This window comes from Caenorhabditis remanei, chromosome I (assembly GCF_010183535.1).
Source record: "Caenorhabditis remanei strain PX506 chromosome I, whole genome shotgun sequence".
Lineage (NCBI taxonomy): Eukaryota > Metazoa > Nematoda > Chromadorea > Rhabditida > Rhabditidae > Caenorhabditis > Caenorhabditis remanei.
This window is the reverse complement of record NC_071328.1, coordinates 2,750,323-2,768,062: the sequence shown is the minus strand read 5'-3', so window position 1 is coordinate 2,768,062 and position 17,740 is coordinate 2,750,323. Positions and strand designations below refer to the sequence as shown.

The window sequence follows — 17,740 nt, the reverse complement described above, 5'->3', positions numbered from 1 at the left end:
CACAACTTGGAGCATTTAGAGGAGGAGGAGGAGCACTGTGAGTTTTTTGGATTTTTTACAGCGTAAATTCAGTGAAAAAATACAAAAATTCCAGCAAAAAAATTGTATAATTCTCCCGGCGCGTTCGGTCTGGAAGTACAGTACTGAAAAAAGTTCAATTTTTTTTTGAAAAAAATCTTGTTAAGACTGATTTGTTGTAGGTTTCAATGGTTTTTTGAGGAGTATTAGCACGACACGCGTCTTACAACCGCGCTCTACCGAAACCGAAGAAAATTGAGTGCGAAATTGAGAGACTCAGAGAAAAAGAGACATTTTTCAAGGGTATTTCGGTGGAGCGCAGTTGAATAAGTACTGAAATTTTTTTTTGATTTTTTGAAAAACAATTGTTTTGGAGACTAATTTTTTTGTAGATTTCAAAGGGTTTTCAACAACCTACATAAGAAAAACATGGAACATTTTCAGACAAAAAATGTTTGCAAAAAAAAATTGATGTGAAAAAAGTCTGGGCCAGACTGAAAACAATTTGAAACATTTAGAATAAAAACGATGTAAATCTGGTTAAAAAATACGACAACTTGGAAAAAGAAACTAAAAATTTCCAAAAAACGAAAAATCACTAAAACTTGCGTCTTTTATATAGAAAACTGACTTTTGAAAGACTAGTCCAACTCCCACTGATTTTGTTAGAAAAGCTGAAAAATCGAAGTATTTTAAGCAAAAATTTCGAAAATACAAACAAAAAAACCATCAGAATTTTCTGAAAATTTTTTGAAAAAAAAAACAAAAAAAAAACATTCGTAACCGCGTTTTCCACACTAGTGGCCTAGAAATCCGAATTTCTCGGAAAATTAGGCCACGAGCTTGCTGTTTTTAACATAGAAGTCAGGGACTCGATCTGTGTTTGGGTTTCTAGGCCATCAACTCAGTTTTTGGATAGCCAAGGTTTACAAAATTTGAAATTCTAGGCCAACGGTTTTCTCTTCTCCTTCGTCTGCAGGGTGTGTTGTGGCCGATCTTTGGGTTTCTAGGCCATGTACCTCTTCTCGAGGTCTCCCTGGATATTTATGTGGATTGGTGGTGGCCGAACTTTTGAGTTTCTAGGCCACCATCCACTTTTTTCTTCCGCCGCCAATATCTAGTGTTGATTGGTGGCCGAAAATTGCTGGCCTAACATCCCCACAATTTTGGACTCCTAGGCCATCATGTATCATCCAACAACTTGTATCAAGGAATAGTCGTGTCAAATTAGACGAAGACACGACGTGAATTATTCACACGACATCTTCTATCCTATCCAATGCATTCAATATCAAAGTTGTCTTTTTCTTCTTCTCCGTCCCCCTTTACTTCATCTTCTGAATCCGCCCCTCCACGTCTTCTTCTCCCCCTAAACTCCGCCCCCTTTTTCCGTCCGCCGGTTGTGTTTGCTCTCTCATTCTCATTCTCTTTTACCCTCCCCCTCGCCTTCATTTTTTTCATTTTTTTTTCTAAAAATTTCGTTTTCCTCCTCGTGGACTACACTACTTCCGACGCGATTTCTCCGATTTCTCAATTCGTATTACCGCCGCCCGTCGCCACCAATGGATGAGAACAATGAGGGGGCGGAGTCAGAGGAAGTGGATCGAAAGGGGGCGGAGCCTATTTCTAGAGAAGAAGAAGAAGACGGACCGTCCACATCAACTATGACGCAAGAAAAACCGAGAACACCGACGGTTGTGCAGTTTACGAAGCCGAGGTAAGGTAACCGAAAAAAAAAATTGAAAAAAAAAAGTTTTCCAAAATTTTTTTATTTTGAATTCAAAAAAAATTGCCAAGTTTTGGTGATTCTATTGGTAGTTTTTTCACAGCTCAAATCGCTTTTTGAAGGAAGTTATGCGCGTTTCAAATTTTGATGGCTGCTGGCCTAGGAAATTCTCGGCCGCGGTGTTGTGATTGGCGGCAAATTAAAATTGGCAGAATACTGAAGTTTCAAATAAGCAAAGAGTTGAATTAGACAGTAAGAAATGGGGTCATAGGTGAAGTCAGGAGGAAAAATGGCAAATTTAATTTTTTAATGTGAAAAAAATTGGAAAAAATCTTTAAAACTTTAAAAATTAAAAAAATTTTGAATTTGGACTCAAAAAATGAACAATTTTTTGGAAATTCATATAGTAGTATTTTCAATGTCTAACTCCATCTCTGAAGGGTTTTACACTCAATTTTCAAGATAACCGAGGTTTTTTCTAGGCCACCGCTATCAAAAAAAAACAAAGTTCCTATCAAATGGAACTTGATGGTGACTGAAAACCACCACATTCTGAAATTGTTCTGAGCTTTGGGTTTTCTAATTCTAATTTCACAAGGTCATAGAAAGAGTTCATATGAAGAATGTGCGTTCCAGTAAAATCAGTAACAAATTTAATCAAAAATTCATTTTTTTATGAGTTCAATATTATAAAAGGCCATTTGGCTGAGCGGCGACTCAATTGGCAGCCTGCCAAAAAGTCGTGTGCAAACGTGCTTCACTAGACTTCCGGTTTCGTGAGAAAATAATAGTTTCAATTCGTACGGACTATTCGCGTGGGCGGGAATCATCGAAGGGGGTCCAAACTTTGACCTTGTTTTTCTCGAATACTAGGCTTCGAGGGCAAAAACAGAATATATATTTGGAATCAGCGTTTTCACAGCTTTACAATGATATAGGTCACGTCGTATAACTCCAGACCGAGTCGAGGGCCATCCACTGAATTTCTCGTCTCTCACGCCGCCCTGTTCCCAAATTCAGAGAGACGGCCTAAAAACTCGAAGTTTCAAAAAAAACTAGGCCACGACCTTCTACTAACCATTAACCTAATCCCTTTCGTAATATCTCGAGAAAAGCAAATTAGTTTAACTTTGGTTCACTTACTCAATTCCCCCCTTTTTTCTCTTTTTTCAGAAAAAATAAGTCTCAGCTTCTCTTTTTTTTCTCTCATGTTCCGTCGTCATCCATCTATATCCTCCTTCTCCTCCTCTCTCCCCACATTTACATGTTTTTTTCTCTCTTTTTCTCTTTTTTCAGTCATTCAGTCTGAGAAGATGTCAGTCATTTGCTTATCCTTTTTTTCCTTTTCGAAAGATGTCACATGTTCACACTTTCACAACGTCATTGAATGCGTGCTCTTTGAAATATGACCCCTTTTTTTTGGGTTTTGGTAGGCATTATTCTCCTTTTAATACACTCTATGTACTAAGTTTTTTTTGAAGTTTGAAATCTCAAATTCGTTTCAAGCACTTCTCATAAGCCAAACTCAATAAAAAGTATACCACTATGCTCGGTAAAGAATGCAAGAAAGAATTGGACGCAGTGGGAATTGAACCCCGGATGCGAGATTAGTGGTCAGACTCCTTACCGGGTAGGCTATGGGGGCAAAGGTGGAGGCGCGGCGGCGAGGGTTGTGATAACAGTTCCACTGTCGCCGCCTTTCTCCGCCGCCTGCCGCCCTTATCACGTCTCTCGCCGCCGCGCCGCCGGCTCTCCCCTGTAGCTTACCTGGTAAGGAGTCTGGCCAGAAAACTCGCAACCGGGGTTCGATTCCCACTGAGTGCTATAATTTTTTGCATTCTTTTCTGAGCACGATGATATATTTCTTTTTGATTCTAAACGCTTCTATCATGGTTTTCCGGCACATCTCATTTTCTCATTTATGCAAATTTTTTCGGGTATATTTACTTTTCGTCCCCCCCTATATTGAAGAATGACCCCCCAAAAAGGACCTGGGAAAAGCCCCCCACCTGATTGATTATTGACCCCCCACCCATTGAACATTAGCCCCCTCCCTTTTCTCTTTTTTCGCTTATACTCCTGAACCATTTTGTCCAACATAATTCAACTATACCCGAATCTTCAGGCTTAGGTAAAAAGACCCGGAAAGACATTTTCGGCATAATTTATATTTATGATGTTCAAGCTTATAGTCTGAAAACGGGGTCCCATTTGTTTTATTCATAGTGTGGAATTCAATAGTGGGGGCCTGATGTTCTATGATGGGGGTCTATTGTTAAACAATGGGGGGTTTTAAGTCATTAATGGGGGACTTATATTCAATGATGGGGGTCTAATAATCCATAGGTGGGGGACCGATGTTCAATGGTGGGGGGCTATCAATAAATGATTACAGCTAAAGATAAAAATTAAGAATTACGACTCCACTCCCGGTGGGGGGCTCTAGGGGGGTGGGGGCGATAAGTCATGAATACCAGGTTCTTGAACAATCGTCCCCCACTTTGTACTGGTGGGGGGTCATTGTTTCATACAGAAATAGAAGTAGAGCCCCCCGCCGTGAGGAAAATGCCCCCACCTGTTTTGTACTGGGTGGGGGGCTCTTCCTAGGTAAATTTCAACGTGGGGGACTGTACTGATGTGGGGGGGCGATAAGTAAAGAATCCCATTTTTTCTTCTTCTACTCCCCCCACACTAACTAGGGAATGGCTCACACAATGTTTGGAGATACACAACATGATATATATCGCCGGAAAGCTGACGTTTCCCTGATTCCGAATCTATATTCAGTTTTTGCAATGGCGCTCCCAGTTTTGAGAAATCCGGCTCCAAAGTTTGGGTAAATTTTAGTGCTAAAACTCGAGTTTCCAACCCGCGTGTTGCCGCAACACGTGAACCCATTCGGGGAATAGTTAAACCAGCGGTCGAATGGTCGAGGGGGTTACAGGTATGGTAGTAGGTGGACACTCTATGGTTCGGTTTGTTGCATTTTTTCTTCTTTTTTATTTTTCGTAGTCCTTGTTTTTGGTCATCAAAATGTGTCAAAATGGGTTTTTGAAGCTTTTCCAGTCTATATTGACTTCCTTTCGGAATCAGGGAAACGTCAGCTTTCCGGCGATATATATCATGTTGTGTATCTCCAACCATTGTGTGAGCCACTCCCTAGTAAAGGATTTATATTTCCCACTTTCCTTTTCGCTCATTTTTGAATGATGAGTGTCCCCTTCCATAGAATGGGTGGACCCCAAAGCGCGACACGTAATGGCTTTTCTGTCTCGAAGAAGAAAGAATAAAGGGGAAAAAAGTGGTCGAGGGGGGGGGGGGCTTTTTTGGATTACTTTTTGACACACACTTTCCGCATAAAATGGGAGGAAGAAAAGTGTGTTGGTTTAGGGACTAAAAAAGAATTGGAGCAAAAAAAAGTGAAGAAATGAAAGGGAAAACGGGAAACACGAAAAGACGAGGGGAGTAGAAGGCACTTATAATTGAAAAAAGGAAAAAAGTAATTACTCGCTTCGTTTCGCTCTAGCGGTATTGCACGTACAATGTGGCCTAATCTCAGAAAACTAGGCCACCAAATGCAATAAGAAATATACCATTGTGCTCAGAAAAGAAAGTCGGACAGGAACTGTCGGGAAGACTGTTCAATGACATTTGTTTGGATCATAATAGTGAGTTTATGAGTTGCAAAACAAGAAAAAAGAAAATTGACGTATGCGGACTCGAACCCCCGACCTTCAGAACGCGGGCCAAAAACGCAAACCACTGAGCCATTTGGCCAGACAACGAGAGTGAGGTGGAAGACGGTGATAAGATTTGTCTACCAGGCCGCCAGCAGCGGCGCCACCACCGCCGCCAACATTTTTTTTTATTCATGACCCACCGTGGTGTACCCGGTAACGCTTCTGGCCACCAATCTCGGTACCAGGGTTCGATTCTTTTCCCCCGCCAATATTTTTTGTTTTTTATAAGGAGCATAATGGTATAAGTCACTTTGAATTTGAGCGGTTCTAAAGGTGTTTTCTAGAAGTGAAGATTCAATTTTTGGTTTTTTTTTATTCGGAGCCCGTAATAAACTTCCACCTGCTCTCAGTCGGAACGGGGGAAAGAAGAGAAAACAATAAAAAGCGAATAAAATTTTATGTGTTGCTGAGTCTTTCCCTTCGTCCGGACTCCGGAGGGTAAAGAAAAGAGAAAACGCAACTCACAGGGTTAAACGTTTCAAATTTCCCCTGCAAGGATTACTGTAGATCCTCATACTAACGATTTTTTTTTCAGTTTCTACCGAGTGAACACGGTGATAAGCGAGGTGAAGGTGTGCCGATCGATGTCGTACGATATGTGTGGGAATCATCAGCAGGAGCTGCTTTTCGACTTGTATAAAGATGAGACGACGGGAAAAGTGTATTTGCCAAGGTTTTTCAAGGTAAGAATATCATTTTTTGAGAAAAAATGGAAAAGTTTGAAGCGATGTAACTTTGTCTGAAAAAATGCTAGTTTATTGATTTTACGTTGGTTGTGTAGATCAAATTTAGCTCTACATTTTTGTAGTTAAAAGTTTTTTGATAGCGTTGCACACTTTTGAGATACAAGCTTTCAAAGTTGAGGGACACAGAGTTGAGAGAGGAAGAGACGCAGAGAAACGAGACGCCCTCCTCTTTTCGCATGCTCTCTCGCCGCCCGCAGCGCAGCTTAGGTGTCCAACTTTGAAGACACATATCTCAAAAGCGTGAAGAGCTATCAAAAAGTTGTTAACTGCAAAAACGTAGCCCTAATCTTGATCTACACAACCAATGTAAAATCGATCAATTTACATGTTTCAGTACAGAGTTACAGCGCTTCAAAGTTTGAGATTTTTTCAACACAAAAAATTTATTCAGGCGCTTCTTGAAAGTGGAATACGAAAAGACGATCCGCGAATCGATAAAATGATACAAAACATCAAAGATGCCGATCTATTAGACGACTTTGTCTGGGGCACACAACACATTTATTTGGAGAAGGACACATTCAAAAAGTATATCGGAAGTAGTATCGGTGTGGTGACGAAAGCGTTGAAAAAACAGATGATCATACCGGATTGGGAGCGATTCGTCGGCGATATGGGCGAGATTTTCGAAGACGTGCGACAGTACGATGACGGTGAACTCGCCACGTACATTCCCCAGTTGTCACGTGTCCCACCGGATAGTTGGGCGATGTCGGTGTGTACGATAGATGGACAACGCAAGAGTTGGGGTGACTCGTTGAAGCCGTTCTGTCTGCAGAGTGTGTCGAAACCGTTCACCTACGCACTGGTTCATGATGATATTGGAGCGGAGGCGTTGCATGCGCACGTCGGACAAGAACCGTCGGGAAGACTGTTCAATGACATTTGTTTGGATCATAATAGTGAGTTTATGAGTTGCAAAACAAGAAAAAAGAAAATTGACGCATGCGGACTCGAACCCCCCACCATCAGAGCGTGGGCGAAAAGCGCAAACCGCTGAGCCATATGGCCGCACAAAAGTTGAGAGGTGGAAGGCGGTGATAAGAGTTGTCTCCGCCGGCGGCGGCGGCGCCGCCATCATTTTATTCATCACCCCAAGTGCTGCACCCGTCGCGCACCTGGTAACGAGTCTGGCCATCAAAAAAAGCAACCATGGTTCAATTCCTTCTCCTCGCCATTATTTTTTGCTTTTTCTTCTGATCACACTGCTATATTTAGTTTTGCTCCTAGGCGCTCCCAAGCCCCAAAAACCCTTTTTTTACGTGAAAAAAGCCGAAATCTTCGAAGTGTCTTCCAGGTTTTATGGATGTTACGAAGTCATATGAACGTACCATGGATAAGCCATCTTTTGAAGTTCACGCATCCAAACCAAGAACCAGTGAGAGTGATTTCCAAAAAAATTGAACTCATTTTTTGCAAACGCATTTTGCAAACGCGCTCCACCGAAAAAAAAGCCCGTAGAGCGCGTTTGCAACATTCTTCCCAATTTTCAGAAAAACCACACAATCCACTTATCAATGCGGGTGCCATTGTTGTCGCCTCACTTCTCAAACATCAGACACCTCTAGCGGATCGATTCGACTTTGTAAGTCTGAAAAGGGGCGGAGCCTAATTTTTTATCCGAACTTTTGATCTACAGATGATCCACGCGTGCCGGAAGTTTGTCGGAAGTGGATATATTGGATTCAACAACTCGGTATTCCTTTCCGAACGAGAAACCGCCGATCGCAACTACGCCCTATCGTACTACATGCGGGAGCACAACGTATTTCCCAAGGATTTGAATCTCCAGGACACTCTTGATCTCTATTTTCAAATTTGCTCGATTGAAACCAACTGTGACTCGTTGGCGGTGATGGCGGCGACGTTGGCGAACGGTGGAGTGAATCCGATGAATGGCGAGCGAGTTATTAATAATCGGTAGGTTTAGGGAGAGCAGCGTTGTCACAGATGTTTGAATTTAGATACATTTAGTAGATCAAATCTAGATCTTCATTTTTGTAGTTAACAACTTTTTGATAGTTATCCACGCTTTTGAGTTATGCGTCTTTAAAGATTGGAGCATATAATTTATATGAATAAGTTGAAGCGATGTAACTTTGTCCGGAAAAATGCAAAGTTTTTGATTTTACGTTGGTTGTGTAGATCAAGACTAGCTCTACATTTTTGTAGTTGAAAGTTTTTCGATAGCGCTGCAGGCTTTTGAGTTATGCACCTTTAAAGATTGCCACCTAAACTCACGAGGGAGAGCAGGAGAGGGAGAGACGCAGAGAAACGAGACGCCCTCCTCTTTTCGCACGCACTCTCGCTTCACAATCTTTAAAGGCGCATATCTCGAAAGCGTGAATAGCTATCAAAAAGTTGTAAACTACAAAAATGGAGATCTGGATTTGATCTACAAGATGAATATAAACTCGGTAGTCTAAGGCAGTAAGCGGCCTCGCGACGAGCTGTTGAAATTTGAAATCGATCAACTTTTAGACAAAAACTGAAATTTGTCTTCTTATTTTCAGTGCCTGCCGTGACACGCTCTCTCTAATGTACTCCTGCGGAATGTACGATTGGTCGGGTCAATTCGCATTCCACGTGGGCCTTCCCGCCAAATCCGGCGTCTCTGGTGACATGATTATTGTGATACCGAATGTGATGGGCATCGCGTTGTACAGTCCGCGGTTGGACAAACTTGGCAATACAGTGCGGGGTGTGAAGTTTGCGGAGCAGTTGGTGCAAAAGTACAATTTCCATAATTATGATAGTTTGGTGAGTGAGGCGGAGGTCTATAAAGAAAATCAAATATACCAGCATGTTTGTTACAAAAAGCAAAAAATAATAGCATCCAGTGGGAATCGAACCCTCGTTGCTAGATTGGCGGTCAAACTCGCTACCAGGTAGACCAAGGAAGCGGAGCTGCGGCGCCGGCGAGAAGGTCGTGATAAGGGTGGCAGCTGTGAACACACCGGTGGTGGAGTGGAACTCTTATCACAACCCTCGTCGCCGCGCTTTGCCCTTGCCCTTCGTGGTGTACCTGGTTGCGTGTCTGACCGCCAATCTCGCATCCATGGTTCGATTCCCACAGAGTGTTATCCTTTTTTGCTTTTTGTATCAAGCATCCTGGTATACTTTTTATTGATTTTTCATTGAATCTGAACTCATTTTTGATCGATTTTCAAGATCTACTCGGACAACAAGAAAATCGATCCACGCCGCCAACTGAAAGACGATCATGACGGCCAGAATAGATTCATGTACGCAACGAAACTCGGCGACATCGCCGCAATCAAACGATTCCTTCTCATGGGACACGATATTCATTGCAAGGATTACGATAACCGTACAGTACTCCACGTGGCCGCCGCCGAGGGTGACGTCGTCACGCTGGAATATGTGTTGAGCAAATGGATGGAGGATCCGGATCCGCACGATCGATACGATAGAACACCGTTGGACGACGCGAAACACTTTAACCATACGGCGTGTATTAAGATGTTGGAGGAGGCGATAACCGTGTTTAATTTGAAACAACAGGATGATTAGGATTATTTATTTATTGATTTATATGTAGTTGTGTGTATGTAGATCATATGAATAAAGCATTTGTGATATTTAGATATGTGCACTAGGTCAGTTCGCAACTACATGACATCTATTTGGATCATAATAGTGAGTTTATGAGTTGCAAAACAAGAAAAAAGGAAATGGGCGCATGCGGATTCGAACCCCCGACCTTCAGAACGTGGGTCAAAAACGCAAACCATTGAGCCATCCAGCCGCACATCAATGGGGAGGTGGAAGGCTGTGATAAAAGTTGTCTACCGGGCCGGCTGCGGCGGCACCACCATCGCCGCCATAATTTTTATCAATGACCTCACCGTGGTGCACCCGGTAACGAGTCTGGCCACCAAAAAAGCAACCAGGGTTCAATTCCTTCTCTCTGTCATTAGTTTTTGTTTTTTCTTTTGATTACACTGCTGTATTTATTTTTGGTCCTAAGCGCTTCTAAACCCCAAAAACCAAAAAAAGTTATTTGTTTCTTGGAAAAAAAAGAAAGTTGCGAAATGACCTAGTTGTGAATTGTTTTGAAGAAGAAAATTTGAATGTTTTGATTAAAATAGGAGAGGCTAAGAGCATGAGTAGCAACATCTGAGAATCACGCTATAAACGAATAAAGGAAGGTTTGGAACGATGTTTGACGATACGGAGCTAAATAAAAAGGCGCGGGAATTCGAAATTTCCAATATGACGTCTCCTATTCTCCATAAATGCATTCAAAGCGTCTTGAAGATCTCCATTGAAATAGTCTCTCTCCATCTGAAGACGTCTCTTCTCTCCAGGCTCCGCCCCCTCCATCGCATTGTCGATACGAATAATGTTTCTGAGATTAGTCAACATTCTGCGGGCTTCTTTGTGGTCATCTTCATTTGAAGACATGCAGATGCGGACGAGATTTCGGAAGACGTGGATTTCGGCAATTTTTGTGTTCATCTGGACAACGGTTGTGCTGAAAATATGTACATTTTCAGCTGAAAAATTGTCAACTTTGAGCACATGTCACAGCCTCATTTGATAGTCTCATAAAGAAAAATTTATATTCATCTTGTAGATCAAATCCAGATCTTCATTTTTGTAGTTGACAACTTTTTGATAGCTATTCACGCTTCTGAGATGTGCGTCTTTAAAGAAAACAGGGTGAGAGAGCGTGCGAAAAGAGGAGGCCGTCTCGTTACTCTGCGTCTCCTCCTCTCTCCCCTTCGCGTTTTGGAAATAGGCTATTTTTAAAGGCGCGTATCTCAAAAGCGAGCAGCGCTATCAAAAACCTTTCAACTACAAAAATGTAGAGCTAGGTTTGATCTACACAGCCAATGCAAAATCAAAAAACTTGCGCTTTTCCGGACAAAGTTACATAGCTTCAAACCTTTTCATTATTTTCTGAAAAACGAATGTTTTACCCTGCAAAACACACTCATAACTCAAAAACATGAAGAGATATCAAAAAACTTTCAACTACAAGAATTTAGACCTAGTTTTGATTTACACAATCAATACAAAATTCCAACACTTGTAACAACGCGGAGCACAGTTACACGCGGAGCAAATTGATCATTTTAACCTATAGAATTCTCTATGGCCAGTACTGTTAAGAACCGTTCAAAACTATGTGTAAAGGTTTGGTGTCAAATCCAAAACTCCAGAAACGACTAACTGTGCCACTCTACTCAAAAGCTACAGTACTCGCCCAGCCACTGCTTAATATATGACGCAATCCGCATGTTTCTCTACGTCTCTCTTCCCTCTAACAAGTGTCGTCTGTTGTGTTCCTATAGGTATGAGGTCAATCTGTGTATATATGTCACTAAGTGTCATAACAGACATCCATACTATCCGTCTGCCCGAAAAGTGTGTCGCCATCTACACCTTAGAGGTCCACTATTATCGGTTCACGAACTCGTGCCGGGGAGTTTGGACCAAAATGGTTTTCATTATAACTTTCGCAGTTTTTGTCGGATCACCGAGATTTTTATACCATTCGAAAGCTCTCGTTTTTCTCTATCGATATGTCCTGATTTCAAAAAATTATCTTCAAAAATAAAGGCGCATCGAATTTAGTGAGAATTTAGAGGAATGGTCTTGCATTTGGAAAAGTCGTGTCTTTAAGCTTTCCAGGACTAAAAAACTGGAAATCATGTTTTCCGCTTCGAGACCATTCCGTACAATTAGATGCGCTTTTAACCCCCCGGCAATTGTTTGTGAACCGATAATACGTCATCTGGAGCAGAGTTGCATGGAATTCCGACTTCCGACCTCCGGGCATTTTTATCATTCCGACTTCCGACTTCCGGGCATTTTTATCATTCCGACTTCCGGATAAGGAATTTTACTTCCGACTTCCGTCATTCCGTAACTGTGGAATTTCCAAAAAGTATATTTCGCAGAAATACTTGAAAAAATGGTCGAAAAGTAGAGAAAATTGGCTTTTCTTCATCCAAAACCTAATTTTCCACTGATTTCCGCCAATTTTATAATCTTTTCTCTTGGAGTTTTTGAATATTTGCAAAAAAATCTAATTCCGACTTCCGACTTCCGGATAAGAAATTTTCACTTCCATGCAACTCTGATCTGGAGACCATCCTCTCCCCCCAAACTCACGCGAAAGTGGTGCTCTCTTCACCATTCCAAACACTGAATCTCAACGTATCGCCCATCACTTCCTCCTGATCATATCCTCCGGTCACTGAAATCTCGAGTCGTCCACACATTTCATAATCTGTCTCGAGCATCTTCTTGAGCACAACTCGAACATCTCCACTTCGAAGACTCGTCTGTCCCAGACCGATCATCTCAACGCCTCGAATTGAGAGAAGTTGTCCGACAGTTGCCCATTTGGCACGGGAATATTGAGCAACTTTGAAATCGAATGCCTTCGGATGATAGAAATCACGGGGGAGCTCGTGAGAGCTATGACAAATTATGCGTCTCTGGAGGGACGCTTTGTCCACGATCAGTTTGATGGCTTCTGGTGTCATGCTTTCATAAACGTTCACTTCATTCCAAGTCTTGAATTCTGGAGCATTCAAAATCTGGAGAACATCTTCTGGTTGAGAATTGACAAATCGGAGAGTCAACTCGCACGCCGGGAACAGTTTCCTGATTTTTCGATACGCGGATTGGGCCTTCTCGACGTAGGACCCAGACACGGCGGACCTGCAGAAAGAAAGAAGATGTTTGAGGGAAGCATACTTGGAGCAAAATGAACCGACACGGACCGACGCGTAACTCGCTTCAAACGCAATATTACAAGTTGACAAATATACCAAAATATAGATCTCGACGAGTTCTACAGTACCGCTCAAAAGTATATTAAGTTTTGCCTTTTTCAGTTGAAAACGCCCACATTTGAGAGTGTGTCATAGTAAAATTAACTGTCCCACCAAGTAGATTTTTAGTAAATTATACAGATCAAAAGAAGAGCTCCATTTTTGTAATTGACAACTTTTTCGTATGGGCACTCCCCAGAGAGTTACATATCGACAAAGTAATTTCTCCCTCAAATCGACCAATTTCAGTGCAAAATAGTGCGATTTTTGAGCTATCCCCTTAAAATGACCATAACTCTCTAGGGAGTGTTCGTACAAAAAAGTTGTTAACTACAAAAATGGAGCTCTACTTTTGATCCATAGTTGTCAAGGCCCGGGCCGGCCCGGCAAGGCCCGGGCCGGTAGAAAATTTTCAAGGCCCGGCTTCAAAAAATGACCTTTTTTTTCCAATTTTTTTCGAAATTTTTTCAATTTTTCATCTGAAATGTGACCATTTTTGACTATTTTTCAGAATTTCTTCTAATTCTAAATGATAGTCGAAAATTTGACTTTTTAGCGAAAAAATTCAAGAAATTTGAAAAAATTTGAAAATTTGACTTTCGCGCCAATTTGCCCGGGCCTTCGGGCCGGGCCTTGACAACTATGCTTTTGATCTGTATGATCCATTAAAAATCTACTTAATGGGACAATAAGTATTACCATGACACACTCTCAAAGTTGGAACTTCTCAACTGAAAAAACCAAAACTTAATATACTTTTGAGCGGTACTGTATGTCACTGGCCGAGTACGGGCTGGATGGCTATTCGGTAATGAGCCGCGGCCCGGGCTAGAATAGTTTTTTCGACAGCTTTTGCGTTTTTTGGCACTTTATTCCTGCCCACGGCACATTCAGAAATAAACATACGGTCCGTAATAAGCCACGGACATAGAACTCGTTGTGATCTACATTTTGGTATATTTTTCATTTCATATGATTGCGTTTTAAGTGAGTTACGCGCATAGTATGTTTTGTAAGGGTAGCCAACGAGAGTTTCCTGTAAAAACTGCTTCATTTGATAAAGCTTCTAATATATCGGATTCTTGCAGATACTTTTCGAAACAGTTCAGATCCAACAGCTGTGGATTTACATGCGTAAATATACACATGAAGGCATTTTGAAAAATCAAGTGTATCGGCAAATTTGGACCTATCTATAATACAAAATCATGAAATCTAGAAATATCGACATTTCTCCAACTACTCAATCGAAAACCCCATGAAATCAAAAAATCCGGATTTAGAAGTTGTTCCCCTATCCGATACCCAAATTTGTCAGACACGTAAATTTATGGACGCTTAAAATGTTTGACTTCCAAAAAATACATGTTTCAAAACTCATAGTCTCACCAACATGGCTCCGGGATATTTTCGACCACGAGGAGTCCATTTCTGCAGTCAAAACCTGCTAAATGTCTCTGCAAACCGAGTTATAAGCTTTCAAACTTTTCAAATGGTCAAGCTTTTTCACATGGAATTCCGAATCGGCGGTATATACGCCACCGCGTGGCTTCATTTGTGTTCCCCAGCGGTTTACCTGTGCTTGTACGTTGCAAAAATAAGAATATCTTGCGCATACTACTTGTCGATTTGGAATTCCATGTGAACAGGCTTAACGGAATGAAAAGTTTGAGAGCTCATAACTCGGCTCGCAGAGATATTTAGCAGGTTTTGACTGCAGAAATGGAATTTATAGGCCGTTTGAAAGTGGCGCCTCTAAAGACTTCCCTTGTTAAATAAATGTATGATTTCCAGAACCCCCCAACATACCAGTCTTCAAAGACATTATCTGCCCATTCGATTTTCCTGCCTCTTTTGTAGAAATCACATCCGAAATGTATCTTGTGTGCCTTCTCGACGCCATGGTCCTTTACAATTATCAAAGCCATGAATCCATAGGAATCCTTCTCGAAGTGAATCGTATGAGCTTGATCTTTCGGAAATTTCAGAGCGAGCAGGAGATTTAGGGTCTTTTTCGAAGTGAGGGTGAGAGAGAGTCTGAATAAAAAAGACATGGAGGACATTCGGATAAACATACACACCTCTCTCTGGTACTTATCTGTCGGACAACTGCCTCGAACGCCAATTCCGGAAGTTTTTGAATTGGGAAGGGCTTCGAGTTGACAGAAGGCATCGCGGTGGCTCTATTTCTGAAATAACAACAACGGAATTCACAATGGAAGTACACGACGACCGAGTTGAACTGCTTCTATAAAATTGACCATAGATACTTTCGACCCTGCTGATTACAAATCTGCAAGAAAAATCTGCTAAATGCTCACGTGGGCCGAGTTATGACCCGTCAAACTTGCAATTCTACAGCACAAATTTCGATAGACTATTAAAGTTCACGTGAAAAGCTTAACCACATGAACAAATTGAAAAGTTTGACGGGTCATAACTCGGTCCACGTGATCATTTAGCAGATTTCTCTTGCAGATTTGTAATCAGCAGGGTCGAAAGTATCTATGGTCAATTTTATAGAAAAAGTTCAACTCGGTCCGTCGTGTGCTTCTCTTGTTAGAGATGAAATTTTTGAAAAAGGAAGACGGAAAAAGTTCTCTCTACTTGTTCTCAATGGAGCGAGATTGCACTCACTCAACTAGTGACGAAAAGAAAATGATAATGAATGAGAGCAACGAGTGTGCTCGACAAGCAAAAGAGGGCGGAGCCTATATTCGGGAAGGTGTTGGCCTTAGAAGCGGCAGACGGATAGTATGGGTATCTGTTATGACAAGAATGACATCACTCGGAAGACAACAGACGGCACTTGTTAGAGAGAAGAGACGCTGAGAAACATGCTTAGGGGTGTACTGTAGATTTGGAATCTCCGGGGAGTACTGTAGCTTAGTTGGTTTTAAAAGGCGAATCGTTCGAAATACGGACGCTGAATGTGTGCCTGAGGCGCCTCCAACTTCGAAGCGTTATATCTCAGAAGTGGGCGGAGCTACTGGAAAATTTTTAACTGCAAAAATGTAGATCCGATTGCGATCTTTGTTTTTGTAGTTGGCAACTTTTCGATAGCTATTCACGCTTCTAAGATGTGCGTCAATAAAAGAAAATAGGGTGAGAGAGCATGCTCCGGGGAGTACTGTAGCTTATGAATAGGGGGAAGAAATGCTATAAACAGATTTGAGTTATGGGAGCTAAGGGGGACCAGCAAGAAATACCTAAAAGAGAGGATGGCGACTATTTTCAAAACGTTCGATCTTTGTAATAGGTCGACGTGGAATTTCTGGTTAAAAATCGAAAAAATAGACATTTGAAAACCGAGACGTTTCAAAAAAATCAGTCGAAAGAAGATAACAAACTGGTCATACTGAGGAGACTCTCTCTCCATTTTACTTATTCTCAATGGAGCGAGGTTGCACTCACTCAACTAGTTGACGAAAAAGAAAGCTCGACAGGCAAAAGAGGGCGGAGTCTATATTCGGGAAGGTGTCGGCCTCAGAAGGGGCAGACGGATAGTATGGGTATCTGTTATGACAAGAAAGACCTCGACAACAGACGGCACTTGTTAGAGAGAAGAGACGCAGAGAAACATGCTCGAGTACTGTAGATTTGGAATAGAATCATCTCCCGTGTCTTCGAAAAAGAACTGCAAAGCAATTTTTAAATTGCAGATTCAGAATTATTCAGAGTGCATCCACTAGACATTGGCACGTAGAGTCCCGGACTACCTATGCAGACGCGCTCTATTGACGAGCATGGTCAATAGAGCGCGTCTGCATAGGTAGTCCGGGACTCTACGTGCATTGGCGGCAAATTCAAATTTTAATTTTTTCAATTCGAAGTTAAGCGTGGCAGTTCGATACGCAGCTTAATCGACCACTTTTTGAGCCGATTTATGTCAGTTTTCCCGAATTTTTGGCCAGTTTTCGACTGTCTCGCATATTTTCAAGATCAATTCTATTAAATACATAAATAAAATTTTAAAATAAAAAATTTATTTTGAATTTCGCGCTAATTTTTTCAGTACTCATCCCGAGACCCTGTGGAAAATTTGATTTTTGCTGATCGCCGATTTTCAAAAGACATTGTTTTTCGATTTTTATGACTTTCTGATACTGAAAATGTCAGAAAAATCTCAAAACTATCTTTCGTGTCTGCGTCTCTCTCGCCTCATCACTGTGTGGATACTCTCTCGCCTTTCGATTTTTATTCCGTTTTTTTTGTTTTTTCTTAAATTTTTCATGTTTTTCGTAATTCCTTCATTGTAATAATAGTCCTAAATTATTTCTTTAGTAAATTTCATGTAATTTAGTCGTTATTTCTCTAAATTATCCCACAAAACACAGGAAACAGACCGGCAAAGCCGTTTTTTTTTTCAATTTTCCCTTATGTTTCCACTAATTATCAATTCATTTGCAAATACCTGTTAGTTTTCTCTCATTTTCAGGCATTAAATACACTTTTAGCTATAAAAAGACGAATAAACGTCAAATATTCACAAAATTAGTCAATAATTGAGCATTTTCTAGTACTTTCATTATAACAGACTCCAAAATATCGGCCCGGCCTGGATTCAAAAAATGTGCACAATTTTTTTACAAAAATTTTCGAAAATTTTCGAAATTTTCATCAAAAATAGTCAAAAGTCCTATGTACGCTTGAGTTTTATCGATAGGCAAAAAACATTTGCAAAAAAATTCCAAATTT

General features: G+C 41.2%; 2 protein-coding genes across 2 annotated transcripts; one reads left to right on the top strand and one right to left on the bottom strand.

Annotated features, from left to right (window-relative positions):
• Window positions 1–1,580: 1,580 nt before the first annotated feature.
• Window positions 1,581–9,764, top strand: GCK72_000379 (uncharacterized protein; the record flags this gene model as incomplete). The annotated part of the gene is made up of 8 exons (XM_053722456.1): window positions 1,581–1,735; window positions 6,020–6,167; window positions 6,622–7,132; window positions 7,528–7,608; window positions 7,724–7,815; window positions 7,870–8,150; window positions 8,744–8,990; window positions 9,402–9,764. The coding sequence occupies 8 exons, from the start codon at window positions 1,581–1,583 to the stop codon at window positions 9,762–9,764; spliced, it is 1,878 nt and encodes a 625-aa protein (XP_053591101.1).
• A 666-nt stretch (window positions 9,765–10,430) lies between these two features.
• Window positions 10,431–15,215, bottom strand: GCK72_000378 (uncharacterized protein; the record flags this gene model as incomplete). The annotated part of the gene is made up of 4 exons (XM_053722455.1): window positions 10,431–10,728; window positions 12,375–12,929; window positions 14,852–15,079; window positions 15,124–15,215. 4 exons carry the CDS (start codon window positions 15,213–15,215, stop codon window positions 10,431–10,433), a joined length of 1,173 nt encoding a protein of 390 aa, XP_053591100.1.
• Window positions 15,216–17,740: the final 2,525 nt, after the last annotated feature.